Raw genomic sequence first — 21277 nt, 5'->3', positions numbered from 1 at the left:
TGACCATTTTGGAAGGTGATGAGGTAACACATTTAAACTCCAAGGACTCACTGCACAAGAAAAAGGCTTTTCCAACAACTTCTTTTCATGCCAAGCAGGCCTTCCTGAACATCTCTAGTGGATTACAGGGCATGCTCCTGTAGACATTTGTTGAGTTCATTATGTACCAGATCCTGCAGTCCTTACACAATAAATTTCCACTGGCATTATCTAGCGCCAGAGTAGAAAATATTCCACTGACTTCCCATGCTGGGAAGTGCTGGGACTAAGAGAAAGATGAAGTCAGTTTACTCCAGAAAACATTCATCACAGAATTTTATTGCAACAGACTTAGGTCTCCAGAGGGACTCCTACTTCCAATACGCCAGTATCCATTTGGACAGTGCAGCAGTGTGCTGCAGGAGAGCAAGGAAAAGACTGTTTCTATCACTTCTCCTCATTTCCAGACAGATGAACACAAGATGTCCCAAGTGTTTTTATAACACTACATTATCTGCCTAACGCCATATTTGCATTTGTTACAAGTCATATTTTATTCAAACCTGATATTATACTAACTTCATGCACAAGCACAAGTAGTATTTTGTGCCCTTTTTGCACTGCACAGTTTCAGTGTATGCAGAACAGTAAATGAATTTTCAGTCAAACAGACTCTTTTTGCCACATTTGCTTTCCCTGACAGCCACTGATGCAGTTCACTGTGCTATAGCAGAAAGTGATGTTTGGAAACATGTCTTATTGTTCTTTATTAAAGGAAAAAAAAAATCTTCAGGAAAAAGAACACATAGAATGTGCTATAAAAGAAAATAAGGTATATTTTAGAAAAGGATTACTTGCAGGTTAGAGTAATTCTTTAACTTTTGGTCAGCCCTGAAGTGGTCAGGCAGTAGTATTAGATGATTGTTGTAGGTCCCTACCAATGGAAATATTGTACTCCATTGTATTCTAATGTGTCCAAAATAGAAAAAAAAAAAAGGAAAAGAAAAAAAAAGAAGGTAGGATTCAGTTCAGGACTAACATGCGCATATTTAGACAATTTCATATGAGCTAGATGTTTTTCCATTATAATCAATAGCAATCTAGTCAATACGGACAGCGGAGCCTGGAGAGCGGTTCAGCACGACCTGTATTAGACTCAGAGAGCTCAGTTCAACCACTCGGGCAGACACCTCACTCCAGCGAGTTCCCAGGGTACCCTGCTGGCTTTTAGTTGCCACTCCAGAAGGGCATATTTCTCTCCCAATTTCAACCGCATCTGCCAGCCCCACGCAGGGGTCTTAGGTACCCTCTACCACCTCAGATGGCACTAGGAGCCTACGTGATGATGACTGAATGGAGCCTGAACGGAGGGATACAGTTGCCATACTGTCATCTCCCGCCATCGGATGCTCCAGGATGTCTAAGACCTCTACATTCGGCAGGCAGGTATGACAAGGGACTTAGAGGAGGCCCACACCTTTCTTGAATGACAGCTACAGGCCAGGTTCACACCACCTAAAAGTGATGCTAGATACCTCTGTTTACACAGCTGAAACCAGTCTCCGTTAGCTGGTCAGGTCATTCTGGAGGCACTTTAACCAGACCTCCATCGACTCTAACGGCAGCACAGATCCCTATTTCACACGGAGATGTCTGAAGGCAAAGGTCTTAAGCTGGAACTGAATCCCACTCAGCGGGCTAGAGTTCCCAACCATTTTGCTGTTGTATGGGTGGCCTTAGAAAGCACTGGCCCAAAGCTCAAGAAATTTTACTCAGTGAAATCCAGAGATGCAGACAGTCACAACATAAACAAAATCAATGATACAAAGTTCTTCATGATAGCCATTAAAAAAAACAGATAAAATTTAATTACTTCTGATGTGCTGTTTAACATAACACCATTGTGCTCATCTTAAATAATGTTATTTTTCAGCATTATAGGTTGGAGGTTTGGAGGTTTATAACCTTTGGTTGGAGGTTTGGAGGTTTATAGGTTTGGAGGTTTATAACCTCCAAAATACCAGTTGGACAGCATGTCGTGGTTTAACCCCAGCCGGCAACTAAGCCCCACACAGCCACTCACTCACTCCCCCGCAGTGGGATGGGGGAGAGAATCGGAAGAGTAAAAGCGAGAAAACTCATGGGTTGAGATAAAGACACTTTAATAGGGAAAGCAAAAGCCATGCACGCAAGCAAAGCAAAGCAAGGAATTCATTCACTGCTTCCCATGGGCAGGCAGGTGTCCAGCCGTCTCCAGGAAAGCAGGGCTCCATCACGTGTAATGGTTACTTGGGAAGGCAAATGCTATCACTCCGAACGTCCCCCCCTTCCTTCTTCTTCCCCAGCTTTATATACTGAGCATGACGTCATATGGTATGGAATAGCCCTTTGGCCAGCTGGGGTCAGCTGTCTCAGCTGTTTCCCCTCCCAACTTCTTGTGGACGTGGCAGAGCATGGGAAGCTGAAAAGTCCTTCATTTAGTATAAGCTCTACTTAGCAACAACTAACACATCCCTGTATTATCAACACTGTTCTCAGCACAAATCAAAACATAGCTACTATAAACAAAATGAACTCTACCCCAGCCAAAACCAGCACACAGCGCTTTGTATGACTACTGCAAAAGAGGACAAACCCGAGTTTGGTGAATTCTGACAGTGAAAATAATAAAACTTTTTTCACTCTCATGCTTCAGTCCACAAATCTCAAAGCTCTTTTCAGAGATGGTTATACACTGCTATCCATACCTGTAACTAAGGAAACTATGGCACACAATGGTGAAATGACTTTTTCAACTTTACATCAGAAGTAAAAAGAGAACTCCAGCCACCTGACTCAGCCACTGAACCACAAATAATAAAAGAAATAAAATGGCTGGTTTCAGTCTTATTGCACCTACCTGGCTTCACATCAGAAACACATCAGTGACTCCGTGAACCCATTTCTGCATGAAAATAACTTACTCTCATGAGTAGCTTCACTGAAATCAGTTTGCATGAAAAGTTTCACTGAATTCAAATGACAGCTGAATCACTGCCTTTGCAGTACAAGTATTTATTTTTAATACACTGTACATGCAGTCTGGTCTCAGTTTAGCATGTTCATCCTGAGAGGATCTAATTTAATTATTCTCTTTTATATTTATGGCACATTCTCCAGCAGTGCTATCTTCGAAATACTCTAACATCTCCAGTATTATGCCCAGCTATGTCAGGAATGAATCAGAAGCCATGTTAAGACTTGTTATGTCAGCTTAAAAATTCCTGTTATCCACTACTTGAATACTCACAGAAAGTGTCAGGGCACTTCTTCTTCAATTAAATTAAACTCTGAAGGTTCCTCAATATAAGGGAGAAAGTTTCAAGGCAAGGAAAATAGGGCCGGCTTATCAAGCCAAAACAATCATTATTCTGAATCTTAAACAAGGTCATTCCCCAACTCCTTCCAAAACTCCTAAATTTCTACAGAAAGACTGGCATTTTAAAAGCAAAGTGACTTAGCCAAACTTATCCCTACTATAATGACAATGAAATATTTAAATCAGTTGTAATATACAACCAATTTGGCCAATTAAGCCCAACATTCATTTTGTTGATTCATAGTGTGAAGATTGAAGGCCCCCACATAATGGGTGGATTCCAATCTCACTTAACAAAGCTGACAAAAGTTTTATGATTTTATTTCCGTTTATTTCCAGATAGATAGGGCTAAACTAACTCCTAAATCTGCATATTTTATTTATGTATCTAAATAGTTCCAGCTTCAATATAGTATCTGAGCCCCTCCTTGTATTTAAAAATAGAAAAGAAGAAAAAAACAAACCAAAACAATAGCAGGCTGTTTCTTTCTTCCTTTTCCATCTGAAGGAGAAAAAGCTTGATTAGTTTATGGGAGGGGGAGTTTGTTTATTTGCTTGTTTATGTTTGTGTGTGATTGAGTAAATGTCGCGTATGTACGTTTGGAATTGGCAGGCAGCTCCTTATCTGTGCTGGCAGATATGTCCATGATCTAAAAACAGCCTTTTAGAACTGGCTGCATGTCTTACTACACACCAAGAAACAATTTCAGCAGCTGCCTCAGAGCTGAGTCCTTCTGAGACCTCACTGCCCATTTACTGTTGAAGAAAAACATTTTGAACAGCGATGGAGTATCTCACCCGCTGATTCAGATCCTCATCCTGTCCATCCTCCCCGGCTGGGCAGAATGTTATCCATTGCACCTACACGATCAATTGTCAGCAGCGTGCTGGGCAGACATACAGAGTATAGTACACCTTGTCCATTAAATCTTTGGCTGGCATTCATCTTACCTAACACTAGACAGCTGCAGGGTAGCTGTCTCCAATTAAGCTGGTCACCTCAGGTTTCCTTTACAGTCATATTGGCACTTTTATGCCACAGTCCATCTGACCTATTTTTGGATGACTACTTCAATGTGCAATGAATCACGCCCTAAAAGCGCAATTACTTTTTTTTCTTTTTTTTTTTTTTTTCTCCACTGACTAAAAGGGGGCCTGGAATAACTAGTTTGAGATATGACCACTTTAATCTTAATACTACAGTAAATCAGGCCACAAATCACAGAATCACAGACTGAGGTTGGCAGGCACCTCTGGAGGTCACCTTGTCCAACCCCTCTGCTCAAGCAGGGCCACCTAAAGCTAGTTGCCCAGGACCATGTCTAGGCAGCTTTTGAGTATCTTCAAGACTGGAGACTCCAGAACCTACGTGGGCAACCTGTGCCAGTGTTCGGTCACCCTCACAGTAAAAAAGTGTTTCCTGATGTCCAGAAGGAACCTCTTGTGTTTCAGTTTGTGCCCATTGCCTCTGGTCCTGTCACTGGGCACCACCAAAAAGAGCCTGGCTCTGTCCTCTTTCCACCCTCCCGTCAGGTATTTATATACATTTAAAAGATCCCCCTGAGCCTTCTCTTCTCCAGGCTGAACAGTCCCAGCTCTCTCAGCTCTTCCTCATCGGACAGATACTTTAGCCCCTTCATCATCTTAGTGGCCCTTCACTGGACTCTATTCAGTATGTTCATGTCTCTTTTCTACTGGGGAGCCCAGAACTGGACCCAGCACCCCAAGTGTGGCCTCACCACTGCTAAGCAGAGAGGAAGGATCACATCCCTCAACTTGCTGGCAATGCTTTGCCTAACGCAGCCCAGGATACCACTCACCTTCTTTGCAGCAAGGACACGTTGTTGGCTTATGTAAAACCTGAGTAGAGATTGTAGAGAGTACAAGTCCTCTAAACATGGATGAAATCAAACCACTCTGAACACAGGCATCACTAAGTCATTCATTCCACATGAGCTATACTAAGCTCATGAAGAGATAGATGACGGTAACGACCCTTCTGACCTAAGGACAGAAGCAGCCCACATCCCAGCAACAGCTTCAACAGGAATTCTAATAAACCAACAAGAACAATCTTCTTTATGAGCCATTATATCTATACATTTCTACGTACCCAGGGATTATATCATACACTCTGCTTATTTATTGTGTGGGAGGTAATGAAAACTACAGCGTCTCCCTCCCATTTCTATTAGCACAATCTGGTGCAACACGCATCTGCAGGAACACACAATAGACTTGCAGCCACTCAGATGAACAAAGCTGCAGGGCGTATATCCCATTTGGACCGTGCCTCATACCCTCTCTGTGTTCAGGACTTTGACACTCTACAAAGCATCACAGAAAGGAAGAGACAGCTTCAGTATGACTGTGAGTGGGTCACTCTGTTTCATGTATCCCATTCTGCAATATCTTACATTAAATCTACATTGGATAAAATAGGTAAAAGATATGGGAAGGTACAATATTTTTAAATCGAGTCATGATACTGATTCAAGTTGTGATGAATCCACGTCCCTGCAAGTAGGGCAAGATAACTAGAACCATCAGAGGTACAAGAAGGTGCATCCAAGTTCCTCACATCCTTGATGACTGCTCTAAACTTTTCTTACAATTGTTAAGAAAGCCAGGCCAATACCATTAATGTTTCCTGCAGTGCTTTGAAGGAATGACATCCCTGCATGCAATTTACACAGAAATGAGTTGCCAAATTTTAGGAGGTGTTTCAGGCAGTTTCCTATGGAAGTAGTTATGTGCCTGCACCCCAGAAAGTCGGAAATTAAGAGTTGCACCCTTCCTCAACATTTCTATTGCTGTTTTACATGTGTCCTTTCACAGCAGGAAGCTATGATGAATCTCACTGTGAGGCAGTAACTACTCCCATCTACTGCACAGACACTTTAGTACATATTTCAGGATTTTATTCAGAAAGCCTGAGGAAGTAGCCTCCAGTCCTTCTGTATACTTCCAGCTTCTACAGAGCTCCTGAGGTTAAAAAAAAATAAAAAATCATAGGCTGGGTATGTGTGCGTGAAATAAGGGTACTGTAGTACAACAGGCAATGGACTGGAGTCAACAGGAGTCATCCAGGCCATCCTCTGCTCCAGAGCAGGATTAATAGTATCTAAACCATTCCTGGCGTATTTATTTTATCTGTTAAACATTAATTGAAAGAAACATGGAAGGCTACATGGTCTTAGTTATGCTGCCATGGAAAACTCCAGAAGGGGAGAACTAGGCTCAGTGTCTGAAATAATTCCTTCCTTTAACAAGATTTTTAGAACTGCTTTCTAAGTCACTCTGTCATGCCCACCAGCACTTACAGCTTTGAGGGTAGAGTCAATTAAAAGGTTTCTTTCCACATCCCTTAAATCTGCAGATCTTTTCAGAGAGATTACACTTTAAATGTCTTTAAGATTAACAGCAGTTTCCAAACTCAAGTTCATTTACAGTACCTCTTAAAACGTTCTGGACCACTGGATTGTAACTTTTTCTACTGGGCTCAATTTGTATATGAAAAGTTGAAATGACTGTTGAATGTTACCCTAATGATCTGAAGTGGTAAACCAGAATGAAATAACTCATTGTTAGATCGCTGAATTTGATGACAAACTGTACATTTGGGGGCCTTGACCTTACCTATTTGTAATGAGGGAATCCAAGAATATCTTCCATTTAACTGCAATAAATTGCTGTAGTTGTCTTAGATCTGTCTTACAAAAGTATTTTACAAACTTTATTTAAGAATTTATAAGGTTTAAAATTTTCTCCCCTGTTGAAGGAATGAAAGGATCTTTTTTTCAAAACTTTGTTAGATTTCAGATGACTTCCATCAGCGCTTTCGCTTTGTCATGGCTTGGAGCACACACAGCCACAGAGCTGGCTGAGGAAGGGCAGCTGCAGACTGCCTCAACCCCTTGCTTGGCAGGTGACACCAAGCATTTGCCATAGTGGTTGTTTTTAGTAAAAGGGTTGCAGATCCCTCAGCCCTTCTCATTGGCAAACTGAACCTCAGACATTCTCCCCTGGACTACTTCTCCTCCCATTCATAATCTGAGGCAAGAACAGCTCACTAGAGAAGGCTGAGGACAGCCCAATGTCCAGCAGCCTGACACTGTAAGAAATGTTCTTTCTGCCATTAAAGTCTGGGGGTTTTTTTAATCCCCTCCCTTTATTCAACATTGATCTTCAATTAGGACAGCAGAACTAGACACAATGTTGCATTAGTATTCAGACCAAATAACTGAAACAAAAGTAATAAAGTTTTCCTGCTTTTCTACTTCAGGTTGCTCTATTTCTTACCAAAAGATGGAGTTTGCATTTTGGGCCACAGAATAGCGATAAAAAACTTATGGTCTCTAGTTTTTTACTATAACTACCAAGTTCATCTCATAATCACTGACTGCCACAACAAAGAGGTGCACCCCCTAAGTGTGCATCATGCTTTGTTTCCAGCTGTGCCTTTACACTTAGAATGCTTACATATCATGAAAGCCAAGTACTCAGATTGTGTTGTGTCAGTAGTCTGCATAATTTTCCTGGTCCTAGCACTATCCATAAAATCAATAATTTTTATTCTCTATCTTCTTCCACGCCATGCAAAAAGGGTTAGAAATGAGAGGACCATCTAGACATACCCCTTCTTCAGGGAAGATTGTCAATTCACAAATACATATCAAACAATTCTGAATCCACATGCTGTTTGCCATTTCTCAGTATGTATTGCTCTGCTGTCTTTAAGAATCATCCAGTAACAAGTCAAACACCTTAAAGTAGCAGTAAGTCAAATACCTTAAGTAATATAAGTGCACTATACAGATAGTATCATTTTAATCAACCAACTGTAATTCTGCCCCCAAAGATATTAGACCGGTTCTGTTTTCCTTAAGACTGTGATAAATGGTCTTAATTGTATTTAATTCCTTTAATTGTTAGTCAATTCCCTTATCAGTCATACCATCACTTTATTTGGGAACCTTTATCTTAAGATTTCTTTATTTGGGAGCCTTTATTTTAAATTTTGTAATTGCAATGACAGAACATGAGTGGGAACCTCAGAGGTAGCAGGAACCATCTGCCTTCAGTTCAAAGGCAACAGAGATGTTTGCCATGGTACTATGCCTTTTTCTTATATATTATGCAAAAGTAAACATGTAATACACACAATTCTTTAATAATCTAATGAAGTTTGCCAGTACAAAAGCAGTAAGAGATCTGTTAAAGGAAGAGACACCTATATGTTTTCTAAGTATTTTTTTTTTTTGCTCCATGAACAGTTTGCACTGACAATGTTATTGGAGCATCAAAAAGTTCAGTTATTCTCTGCTTTACAAGCCATTCTGCATGGAGATAGCTTGAAATAATAGTCAAAACTAAGAAAGAGTTTTCATTGTCAGGGAATTCAATATTCCTGCTTACAGTATTTTGTCCCCATTATATTAGATCATTTTGATCTTCAGAATCTGAGAAGAATGTAGAATTGCTACCTCTGGTTTCTGAGACTTATAGCAGAGACTGACATTTACACAGAGCCTCAAAAACTTCACTTGGGCTCAGTGTTTGCACAAAAGTCAATCTGCCCTATAGCCCACGAACAGTACCTAAGCCCTTGCAACTAATCATCTACCTCTAATAGTTTCCTCTGATAAATCTTCAGGCTTTTTGCATTTCTTCTATCAGAGTTAAAATGACCAAGGGTAAAATTAGTGCAATATTGAGCAGAAAATGTAGTGTCAATTCCCATGATGCTCTAATATTTCAATATCTTGTAACCATTTTGTCCATTTCAGAGGAATTGTATGCAACTGTGATCTCCATTAATGTTATATGCAGAATTTAAAAAAATCTCACTGAGAGGATTTATTATTCAAAGTGGCCTCAGAGAGCTAAATTAATAGGATGTATTGGTTAAGCCAACTATAAAATATCATAGTCACTGGGATATTAAACAACTGAGTTATTCTGGAGACCCTGATACCCTATGCATATGCTAGGCTAAGCTTTGCCTTGGTAACTTATAAATAAGCTGTGTATCTAGGAATATGTCTTGCTTTCCAGTTTTGGGGGATTTTTTTTGAGCTTAATTCTTCATAACCATAAGGAAAACCACATTCCCTTCTCCTTTTTTGTGACCTAAATCTGTTGAAGACCCTCAATCACGTGATATTTATTTCTTCTGAAAACACGAAGATAGAAATGAAGTTATCCTACTGTCAGTTACTGATTGATCATTCTCAAACTTTATCAACTGGTGCTTTTAAAATTTTAAAGTCATCACCATTTTTCAAAAGCTTCTTCTTACTGATAATTAAAAACAAGTTAAAGCATCTCCTGTTCTCTTGTGCATTTGGGTTTGTTTTTTTTTTAAGTATTTAAAACTGCAGCCCTTTCATTGATCCCTGACCTAGCAGCTATATAAAAAAATCCCTTCTGCCTCTAACATAAAGGTATTTTGCATGTGACAATCGCTTCCACCTGTGCATCTCAGAGATTTAAGAATGCCATTTTACTTCTTTGGATGCAAATGCATTATAACATAATAGCCGTCCACAATTCCAGCTATCCCCGACTTTAATAGAAACGCAGCACAGCAGCGTGCGTGCTAAGCAGAAGAGGGACGCCCTTCTTCCCTGCCTCAGCACCACAACCACCAGCCACGTAACAAGGCAGGAAAACACTTTGCCATCAGAAACACTTGATTAATGCACCCGTCCGAGCCCCGTGAGAGGGCCAAGCAACAGCAGTAGTGGTGGGACACAGCCACTTTTCCCCATGAAGGAGGCAGGCTCGGAGGTGCAACAGGTTCCAAAGCCATCTCTCTACAGCAACCGAGAGAACGGTGCGGGGGACCCGTTACCACGCTCCTCGGGTGTATTTCTGCCTCCAGAGCCCCTTCACCCTATCTAGCTCTTCCTCTTTCCTTAGAGCCTCAGGCCCTGAGCTGACGGCTTGCAAAACTCTCCACTTACACACACGCAAGAAGAGGCAGGATGGGCAAAGTCCTACAGGTGCGGGGGGGGGGGGTGAGGGAGGGATCCCGATGGCCTCCCAAACCTGCAGGGATCCTTATTCCTCCTCCTCCTCGCCTAAAAAAAAGAGGAAGCACGAAGAATACACTCGTTAACGCAAACGAAACACCAGGCTTTGCCTCCCCTCCCTGCCCCACCGCCTCCATGTTCCCCCCGCGCCGCCGGCAGTGCGCATGCCCAGCACCGCCGCGCCGCCAGCCGCCACGGGGCGCGGGCCCGCGGCTGCCGCTGGCCGGATGGAAGAGGACGAGGAGGAGGATGGAGGCCGGGGGGCCGCGGGGAGCCCGGCGGCGGCGTCCGGCCGCTTCGTGCGGTGCCTTTACGCGGTGGGCTTCCTGGTAAGCGGGGAGGCGGGGTGCGGCAGCGCCGGTGCCCTTCCGGCGCGGCCTGGGATGAGCGGCCGTGCCTGCGGAGAGAATCCTCCCCTCGCCGCCCCACACGACCCGCTCACTGCCCGGCCCCGCGGCAGCCGTTGGAGGGGCCGCGCTGGAGGCGGGAGAGGGGGGACGGCACCGCAGCCCCCTCAGGGTTGTCAGGAGATGCTGCAAAGGCTGAGGTGGGGCAGGCACCCCCACACGTATCTCCTCCCCCGTGTCCTTTGCCGCTGCCTGGCTGAATCCCGGGAGCGCCCAGCGGCCCCGTGTCCCGGCTCGTAGCGGGCTCCTCCGTGGCACTCTAGATAGGGCTGCTGGGTTTTGAGGTACATCACTTTAACTGCCTTTTTAGTGTTTGTAGCAATAGTGGTTTGTAGCGGCTGTACTGTTTTATCCGTGCAAACAGTCGTGCGGTTTGATACAAAGGTCTGATTTTTATCCTGTGAATGCAATGGAATAGTGCAGCGCCCTTAAAGCTAAGTGTTGCCTCATGCTGATCAGAGAGCTGTTCCTTGTTTTCTTGAAATACCAGTGGTTGGTGTAAACTAATAAATAAATAAATAAATAAAAAAGCAAAAAAAACCCAACCACAAAAAACCTGTGCTTTTTCTAAAAAAAACAAACAAAAAAATCCTTACTGAAAAAACATAGCGTATAGACTTTAAAGAAAGTTTGTATTCTGTAATGATTAATGAGCCTTGGGAAAATGCAATTTAATTAATTTAAAAGGGATAACTTGGAAAATGAGTACAAAATGAGTACAAATTTGCACTGTGAAATGTAGCTATACTCTCTTGCCTACCTTTAGGTTGGGCAGTAGAAACAATCTAGTTGGTTTGGGTCCTGGAGCAAATATTCCAGGAAAAGGTGTGTTAGAACAAGCTTTGCTTCTTAGCTCACTTTTAAACACTGTGGTTCTCCAACCCTGTAATACCTTGCTGACACCAAGCTAGAGTACGCACTGAAATCAACCAAGAAGTGGATGTCCTTCTAGAGGGTGTAGAGTGTGATGAAATGTCGTAATAAAGAGCTGTTGCCTGTGATGCAAGCTTCCTGTAACCAAGCAAATACGGCATAGTTATCGTTTGATGTAAGAAATTATAGGTGAAATGAGAAATAACTACCCATCAGAGGATTGTGGTTAATGGGTCTTTCTCTACCTGCATGCCTGTGACAAATCCAGTACTGCCAGGGTATACGCTGAGACTTGTCCTTTGTAATGTCTCTATCGATGACCTGGATGAGGTCATTGAACCTCTCTTCAGGTTTGCAGATGACACCTCAGATTGTGTTATTGAAGATGTTTGTAAGTTGTGTGCTCTGTTTGCTCATGCTAATGTATTTAACAATGATTCTAACCTTGTAAGTCTGAATTTCAACTATCAAAAGATACTTAATGACAGACTGTGAGAATTTACTTAGTGATACATGTTGTTACAGTTATTCAGGCTTTGGGCATGATGCTATGAAGGGTGAGTCTAGTTCAGCTCAAGCAGTCACTGAAAAAAGGTGATCTTGCTCCAGTAGACCCTCTCTAAGATTCTGCTCTGATATAGGACACTGTATGCTGTGCCAGATAGTAGTAGTGAAAGAACTACTGGGTCAATGCGGTTAGCGTAACAAAAGATAAAAAACCAAAAGGAATGAGTAGGAGATCCTTGTACTATTCAGGATGGGCAGTGTCCTTTGCCCTCCTTTCACAAAACATTTTTTACTTATGCTTTGCTGTTTTTTTTTCATGTTTCTGTCTTTTCACTACATTTCTTAAGTTATACAGAAAGGCAGTCTGTAGGTAGGTTTAGATCTACCATAGCTTCTTCCCCATTGTGGCTGAGAGTTAAAATACTGTAGATTTTCCAAATATACTCTGTTTGCACAAGTGAAAAGAATTTTTAGGGGATTGAAATTACAGACCACTTTGAATTTAAAATACTGGTACCAAGTACTTTCTTGTTAAACAGATAAAGTTTAATATATATTGAAGGAATATTTAATGTTTAAATATATATCTTCAGAATGGTTGTATCTGGAGGGGGAAAGAGGATTTCCGTTTTCATAGTTTTAACTCCTCTGTGAGGCAATCCTTTATCTTTCAGTTTATGTGTTTTTGTAACTTTGTACTTACTGGATGCATGAAACTGACCATGAAAAAAATTTCTTTTAATCTTTCATTGATATGGAAATAATTTAATTTTTTTTTTTAAATATTGACTGTTATTAAGCCAGGTTGCCATCATCTTTGTAAAAGCGATGAGTTATTAAAACTTTTCCTCCCTTCTTTTCAGGATTTATTTGGTGTGAGCATGGTTGTTCCTTTAATGAACCTTCACATCAAATCTCTAGGAGCAAGTCATACAGTTGCTGGAATAATAGGTGAGTTGTAGTACTTGACTGATTTACCAAAGAATAAGATAATGTGAACTGGATTATGCCTTACTGCAAATTGAACATTGTAAAGTAATTCTTCCTTGCTAGTGGCATAATAAAAAGTAAGGCCAATTTCCAAGTAAAACTGTAAGGGCAGCCATACTGTGTTAGACCCAAGCACCTGTCCAAACTTGCACACTGACGGTAGCCAAAAGCAGGTGCTTGGGAAAGAGCATTCTTGGAAAGAACAAGGAAGTCTTGCAGTAATACTTGTACAGATGCTTTTCCAGCATCCAAGAATTTACAGCTCAGCAACTTTGGGAGCCAGACGTGTTGCTTTTAGTTTTATTATTTACAGGCTTTGCAAACAGTACTTCTGCAGCTGGTTCTCCTGAGCTTTCCAAAGCCTGTGATTGCTCCCAGTTTCATTAAATTCCTCATAGTTGTCTTTTGGCAAAATATTTATCGTCTTTAAGGAGTGTTTACAAGTAAATTCTGAAGGTTTGGAATTTTATCTTTAAAATGAAGTGGTAAGACGAAGCTCCATGGTTCTAAAGTTCTTATTTATATCTTATGGTACTGTTTATGGTTTTTAATGATACAAGTATGGTATTCTTTATAGCTACGTGTGGTTGACATGGGCTTTGATTTTTAACTTAAAAGAAACTGGGTTTTGAGGTATATTCTTATAAACAAAAGAGGCTGGCAGATATTTCTCTCTGCTTCTCTTTCTCTTCTGTTACTAACTGCTGCTAAACTCTTAGCCTCGAAAATGAAAGAGTAGGGTTTGTGGTTTCTTCAGGGCTTCTGTGGTGCCCTGTAACACATTGTGCCAAGTGGAAAGTAATTAGTGCCTCCCAGTAATGAAATTCTCTCCTGATTCTAAGAAAGCAATTATAAATGCCAAGATCTGTTTTGTTTAATACACCATAGAAAGCAACATCCTTCTTCATTACATAGTTGTACAAGTTTTCAGGAGAAACTATTTCCTTGGTTATGTGCTAAACTCCACCCTTGGTTTGTCCTGCTCCCTCTTCCTATTCTTCTAGTAAATTATTACCAGAGTTTCTCTCATGTTTCCTCATTTAAAAATTTTGTGCAATTTTCATTTAAAAAAAATCATCAGGTTAATTTTTAACATTGGTGTTTTACTTGTTTGTTTTAGGATCTCTCTATGGTATAATGCAACTATTTTCCAGCACATTTGTGGTGAGTTCTAACACTGCATTCCTAAGTATGTTGGTATTTCTATGGATTTTAGGGGAAAAAAGGATGAGGTTAATAATAGTGTTTCTTGAAATTTTAAAAATGTTTGTAGTGTTCATATAAGCATTTCTGATTGGTAGATCCAGTTTTTAGTTTGTGTGGAAAACATTTGTTTCATTTATAGGGAATTACCAAATTTTTCAGAACTAAACAGAATACAGTCTTTAGACAAAAACTAGAATCCAGATTTGGGCTCAGTCATACATTACTGAGCATGTCTCATTCACACAGGGTTCTCTTTGGTGTTGGTGCTAGTAAAGCAGTTTTCTTCAATGCAGTAGCCTGTCCAAAAAGCAGTCTCACAAGTCAGCTCTTCATAAGCCTGTTATCTAGAGTTTGCTTTCCCTGCTTAATGAGTAGTGCCCTGTAGTTTGCCATATGGCCTAAATTCATGCATTATGCCTTTGAGCTTTGTTTGGTTTTGTTTTCTATTAGCTTTTGATTTTTTTACATCCTAATCTAAGCAAGAGTGCAAAGACTAAACATCAAGGCTGAACCTCTTGAATGTATGCTTTACCTATCAATACCTTAGATCCCTATATTTAGCCAGGAGCACCTTTAATATTACCCTGGTACCTCCTACCTTTCAAGAGAGCAGATTTTGAGGATCTCATGAAAAAAACTGTTTCAGGGTTTGTTACCTGGGATAATTTGCTTCTATAATCTTGTGGCATTTTCTTTGAACTGCAAGACTATTGCCTACTTTCTTCAAAAACTTCGTGTTTGGAATCAAGATGATTTATAAGCATGCTACATGCAAATTTACTGTTTGCCCTTCTCATAAATACTTCCTACTTGTCTGCACTCAGATGACAAACTCCTCATAGCTAAGATCATTCCTTTTAGGATGCTCAACAAGTGTCTCGTACATAGCGACCATTGTTGCAAAGAAATATTTGTGGTCAGCTGTGATAACATTTTCAGAGGGCCTCTGCTACTAATACTTCATGTTTATTGCAGGATTGTATTTTTAAAGGAGAGAAATTATTTTTAAAAAAGCTGTATGCATGACATTAAATAGAATGATAGTTTCAGCAGGTGCACTGCTGGCAGGGCAGAACTCTGCTCATCACTTCCAGATTTTGAGCACTTAGGAATGTTGTGTAATAAGCTTATTAAGCTTTCACTGACAGTACTTTCATCTCTTTTTTTCAATTTAATTTAGAAGTACTGATTGTTCACTGTACATAGTTAAATGTTATAAAAAACTAATCTTAATTTCCTGTTTTACAAAAGGGCTGCTGGAGCGATATAGTAGGAAGACGGTATTCCCTGCTTGCTTGTATTCTTCTCAGTGCACTGGGTTACTTCCTTCTTGGAACATCCACCACTGTGTTCCTGTTTGCCATTTCTAGAGTCCCTGTAGGTGAGTAAACGCCTGGCATTTTGCAGTTTAAATTCCCTGTAGTCTCCGCTTGAGAATTACTCCTAGAGAAATCGTGGTATGGGCATGGCTACATAGCGTCATCATCCAGCAGCACCAACTGAACCCTAGTAATGGAAAAATCTCTACAAATCAAACATTCTCGTGACTTTTTTGTGAAAATAATTTGAAAAGAATACTCAAAAACTGTCACAATTTTTATGCCACCTTGAGTGGCTGAAATTTATGAGAATAGGAGTGCAGCAATTCCTTGAAAGAGGCTATTGTAAGGTTAGTCATAACAGGTACACAATGCACCAGGTCACTGCTGGAAATCTTGGTCTGCACTTGCAATGCAGAATGGAATGATATGTGCATTATTGTTTTTTCTCATGCTGAAAATATACCTCAAAGCAATACTACAAAATTTGACTGAAATTTTAGGTCACTGCTTCAACAGAATATTTATGTTGTGCAAAAGCATGTACGTTTGCAGCACTGAAGCTAAGTTTGTGCCAGGGTTCATTATCAGAGTTCTTATAATAGCTGAACACCTATTGCATATATTCTGGTATAATAAGCATTGCTATTACTATGAACACATCTACTAAAGGGCACTTTTATGGCCCATAGTCTTGATTTAGGAATTGTTCATATTGTTTCTTAATTTAAAGACAATTTGCTAATGAATTATTTGGTTGATATTTGATTAGTCAGTAGAGGTAATACTTTTTAATGCTAACAGCACTGTGACAGCACTGCCCTGGTCAGAGGGAAGGAGCATAAAAGATTGCATTATTAGTATTCCTGCAATATGCTTACCCTTCTGTGCTCTTCTTTTGCCACCCACCAGTCTCCCATATGAATTTGGTATGTTGCAATCCTGGAAATCTCCATACTCAGCAAAGTTGGTACAGAGCTATGTTCATAAACAGACACACCTTTCCTACTCCACCATTACCCACTCGCAAGTTCCTATTTTAGTGGCTATTTTATTCCTGGTGTGCTCCAGCACTCAGCATAGTCGGTTCTTCTTTCAGCAGGGCTGCAGGAGCACTCGTTCGACACAGATGCATGAATAATTTTGATTCCTAAGTCCAAATCCTTGAACAGCCAGGGTGATGGTCACGGCCCAACATGCTGCATGAGTCTAGCATTGAAGAATTTGTGGTTTATGGAATCTTAAAAATATATTTTGAACACTGATATTTCAGATAGCTTCTGTCATTTTTAATCTTTTGGACTGAGCAATACATGTTTATTATTTTATATTACGTTGCAGGTATTTTCAAACACACACTCTCCATCTCTAAAGCCCTGCTTTCTGACTTGGTTTCTGAAAGGGACCGCCCTTTAGTAATGGGTCGCTTCAATGCAGCCTCTAGTGTGGGCTTCATTCTGGGACCTGTCGTTGGTGGCTACCTGACAGAGTTGGAAGATGGCTTTTATCAAACGTCTTTCATCTGTGCCTCTATCTTCCTTCTGAATGCTGGTAAGTTGTATGTCATATTTGGCATCTTGGGTCCCTTCGTTCCCCACTTTTGTGTTTTTATGCCATTTGTTATACCTTGAATTCATGGTGTGTTTATCATCTATGGCATACATGTTCTGTATACTGATACTACCCTTTGAATTTGAACCTGTGTGAAAGGGCGGGTGTCCTGGTTTCAGCTGGGATAGTGTTAATTTTCTTCCTAGTAACTGATATAGTGCTGTGTTTTGGATTTAGGATGAGAATAATGTTGATAACACACTGATGTTTCAGTTGTTGCTAAGTACTCCTTACACTGGTCAAGGACTTTTCAGGTTCCCATGCTCTGCCAGGTGCACGAGAAGCTGGGAGGGGGCACAGCCAGGACAGCTGACCCACACTGGAATATTCCATACCACATGACATCATGCTCAGTATATAAACTGGGAGGAGTTGGCTGGGGAGCAGCAATCACTGCTTGGGGATGGACTGGGCATCAGTCAGCAGGTGGTGTGCAATTGCATTGTGCATCACTTGTTTTGTATATTCTTTTATCATCATTATTATTATATCTTCTCTTCCTCTGCTGTCCTATTAAACTGTCTTTATCTCAACCCACGGGTTTTACTTTTTTTTTCCGATTCTTTCCCCCATCCCACAGGGGTGGCGGGGGGGAGGGTGAGCGAGCGGCTGTGTGCTGCTTTGTTGCCGACTGGGGTTAAACCACAACAGTCCTTTTTGGCGCCCAACATGGAGCTCAAAGAGTTGAGATAACCACAGATCTGAGCAGAGCATGTTAAAACAAATTTGTTGTAAGCATTCATTATATTAGTTTAGAAGTTGCTTGTCCCAATGTTGATTTATTTGCTCTCAGAGTTGTTGTATTTGTTCTCAGAGTTGTGTTATGTAACACCTTACTTGCCGTCTATACTGTTTATCAGTATTTATGTGCTGTTTATCACCTCTGGGAGGTGGATTAAGGTTATCGCTTTGCTGTATTGTGTACACTGGCTTATGCTATGATAAAATTATTGGTTGTGAGATCAATCTGGTATTTGTACTCAGCATTGCCATCACCTCTGTACTTCGGGAGCCATCTATCGGAAATTGTTAATAATTACATTTCTTTACTTTTTCTCCTCGGAGAGCCAACCTATGGGGGAGACACCTTCCTCCATCTTCCCCTTCTCCTCCAGGCTAATTACAATAGCTCTTGAGAATTTTGAATATCCTTGGGATGTTCAAACCAGCATGTTCCTATTGCTATGTTTCCTGAATGTGTGTCAGGTCTTGCTTGGGGATAAACAACTATTTAAGAATACTGTGGCTACTCCAACCCCAGCAACAGGCACTGCAGCTGAACCAGTGAACCAACCTGTGTCAGTATCAGTCGCCGCCATACACAAGAAGAAATCTTGGAAGCAAAAGTCAGCTTGTTTAGTAAGGGATGAAGAAGCTTCTCCTAAGAGGGAACAGGAGGAAGAAGCATTCTGCCCCACCAGCAAGGAGTCAGACTAGTCTAAAGCAGCGCCATCATGAGAACAGGAGGAGGAAGAGGAAGAATTCCCTGCTTCCCACTGAGGAAGAACTTGGCAGGAGAGTTCCTCCTCTTCCTCAGAGGGAGAGGAAGAACTCATAAATGAGACGGTAACCACACGATCTCTGTCCCTGAGTGAGCTGTGAGATATGCAAAAGGATTTCGGCCATCATCCAGGCAAGCACATTGTCACCTGGCTGCTCCGATGCTGAATGGGAATTTTTAATATGCCCAAAGATGAAGACTAGAAATCAGAATTCTGGCTTTAGCCTTTAGATTTGTTTATATGTCGCAAATGTGTCACCTCAGTGTTTTCCTTCTTTGCTTTCACCACATTTAGAATTGAACTGATACTGTGAATAATGCTAGATTTAATCTTTGTAATTTTTTAAAGTGAAATGAAGTCCTTTTTTGAATTTTGACCTTTACACTAAGTAAACTTACAATCAGACTAATGTCTTCCATGTAAAGTTAATGCAATTGAATGAAATCAACTAATTTCTTGATCTGTGTAGGTCTTGTCTGGATGTTACCCTGGAGTGAAGAAAACACTGGCAACAGGGAACATCAACAAGGCAACAAAGGAACAGACAGTTTCTCAGCAAAAGGAAATCATGACCTGCACTTGAAATCAGCAACTAATGGAGCTATGGCAAGCGATAGTCTTTTCCGGTCTCCGTGGATCCAAGTTGCAACAGTGCTGAAGAGGATTAAAGGAATTGCATGCTCTGATCTATGGGATATATTTTTAGTGCGGTTGCTGATGTCTGTTGCTATACTGCTGTACTATAGTAATTTTACTCTGGCCTTGGAGGAGAGATTTGGGGTGAAACCCTTGTTTGCTGGATACCTAATGAGCTATAGCAGTGCACTTGGAGTCCTGGCTGGTTGTCTGCTCGGACCAATAACAAGACTTTATCAGCACAACACTTACAGAATTTTGTTGCACTCCAGCACTCTTACCTGCACATTGATTCTCCTGTATGCGTCAGCGCTGAGCATATGGATGGTCATTTTGTCTTCCACATTCTTAGCCTTTTCAACTACTATAGGTCGTACTTGTATCATTGACCTTGAATTGACCATTGGTGGGAATGAGGCCAGTGGTACGCTCCTAGGTGTTGGACAGTCTGTGACATCAGTGGGACGTATAGTTGCCCCACTCCTTTCTGGAATTGCTCAGGAGTTCAGTCCTTGTGGCCCTCCAAGTCTAGGGGTTGGACTAGCTTTAGTAGCTATTCTGATAATGAACGCCAACAAACAAAAATACTGTAGCCATGGAAATGTTAAGTTAAAAAATCAATAGCTGCAAATTTGGATTGCATAGAGGTATCTTACAGGAGAGGCAAAGTGAATCAACCTGGGGTGATGCTTACACCTGCCAGACTTGTACAGTAGTAAACAGGATCTTTTAAGAGGGCACATCATGTTCACGTAGAGGCAAGTACGTAGAAATATTTCTGCTGCAGAGATGTTAACTCTAGCCAAATGTTATTCGAACTGGTACCACTAGAACACTTGTGAGAGGGACAGGTGTTGCTGGATTGTACTGGCTGGGATTTTTTTACAGATTTTTAACCTTTTTGGAGGGAAAAAAAGAATGACATGAAATACAGAAATCCTGCTTGTAGCTCACATTTGAAATGGTTTAGACTGATAGATGGTTAAAAGACAGAAACTGATTCTTATTATTTAATAAGAGGTGAATTTTTATTATTTAATCAGAAGGAGAATTTGCAATATAGCTTGTTAGCCTTAATTTCTTATGCTGTGACAGTAGCCTAATTAACAGTGTTCGCTTATGTGATTTTGTTAAGCATACTTTGTCTACAAAACTTGCTGCACAGCATGATTAGGCACCTTGGGGTAGCCATCCAACCCCTGCTGATTCCTGGTCTTTCCCAGGTAAAAGAATTGGGTATATGCTAACTTCATCTATTAGAAGGCCTAAAATGGACAATTTTAGAATAATATGGGATCATTCAGACTGAAACTGAGACTGAATGTAAGCTTTATTGAAACTTGACCTGGTGGTTTCTGTTTAGTAATAACTTCTACTGAGCAACTTTTTCATAAGTTATTTGTTAATATTTCCTGTGTAATTTTTCTACCTTCATTTTAAGAATAAATTTGCTTCTTAATTCTTTTTGAATGACTGTAAAGGTGTGCTGGAGCAACTAGCAGTAGTTCATGCATCTGGATTAATGCATTCTCTCTCATCTCTGGAGGCATAAGTGACATTTCAGTGACAAGAGAAAAACTGTTTATTTGTTGGTATTTTAGTCTTCATTTGTCTGCACTGCTTAACTAATGGGAGGTTGCTCTCAGAGTTATACTGAGAGTAGCAGCACTTGCCTTTGCTATTTACTGTTCAAGTTCATATTATGTGCCAGTCACCACTGTTTGCATTTCATTTGAAACATATGGAAAATGTATTTTACTGATAACATTCCATATGCTTTTCTTAGTAATCCTTAATGAAAGTACAGTCAGCTATGTATAATTGTTTGTTTTGGGTTTTTTTTATTAAAAAC

The 21277-nt window shown here is 40.7% G+C and overlaps 1 protein-coding gene across 1 annotated transcript; it reads left to right on the top strand.

The window, feature by feature from the left end:
- The first annotated feature begins 10532 nt into the window (after positions 1–10532).
- On the top strand, positions 10533–20510 carry SLC67A2 (solute carrier family 67 member 2). Its single transcript, XM_075524752.1, has 6 exons — positions 10533–10703; positions 13025–13112; positions 14272–14315; positions 15609–15738; positions 17018–17227; positions 19259–20510. Exons 1-6 carry the CDS (start codon positions 10539–10541, stop codon positions 20047–20049), a joined length of 1428 nt encoding a protein of 475 aa, XP_075380867.1. The 5' UTR covers positions 10533–10538; the 3' UTR covers positions 20050–20510.
- The last annotated feature ends 767 nt before the right edge of the window (positions 20511–21277 follow it).

The sequence above is a fragment of the Mycteria americana genome, chromosome 1 (genome assembly GCF_035582795.1).
Source record: "Mycteria americana isolate JAX WOST 10 ecotype Jacksonville Zoo and Gardens chromosome 1, USCA_MyAme_1.0, whole genome shotgun sequence".
In the NCBI taxonomy this organism is placed as follows: Eukaryota; Metazoa; Chordata; class Aves; order Ciconiiformes; family Ciconiidae; genus Mycteria; species Mycteria americana.
This window is presented reverse-complemented; position numbering and strand designations above follow the sequence as displayed.

Excerpts from the sequence above, each read along its gene's own strand:
- SLC67A2 (XM_075524752.1), top strand. The coding sequence starts at position 10,539 with ATGCCCAGCACCGCCGCGCCGCCAGCCGCCACGGGGCGCGGGCCCGCG. Across the intron at positions 13,113-14,271 it reads TACAGTTGCTGGAATAATAG|GATCTCTCTATGGTATAATG; the intron begins GTGAGTTGTAGT and ends TGTTTGTTTTAG. Across the intron at positions 14,316-15,608 it reads TATTTTCCAGCACATTTGTG|GGCTGCTGGAGCGATATAGT; the intron begins GTGAGTTCTAAC and ends GTTTTACAAAAG.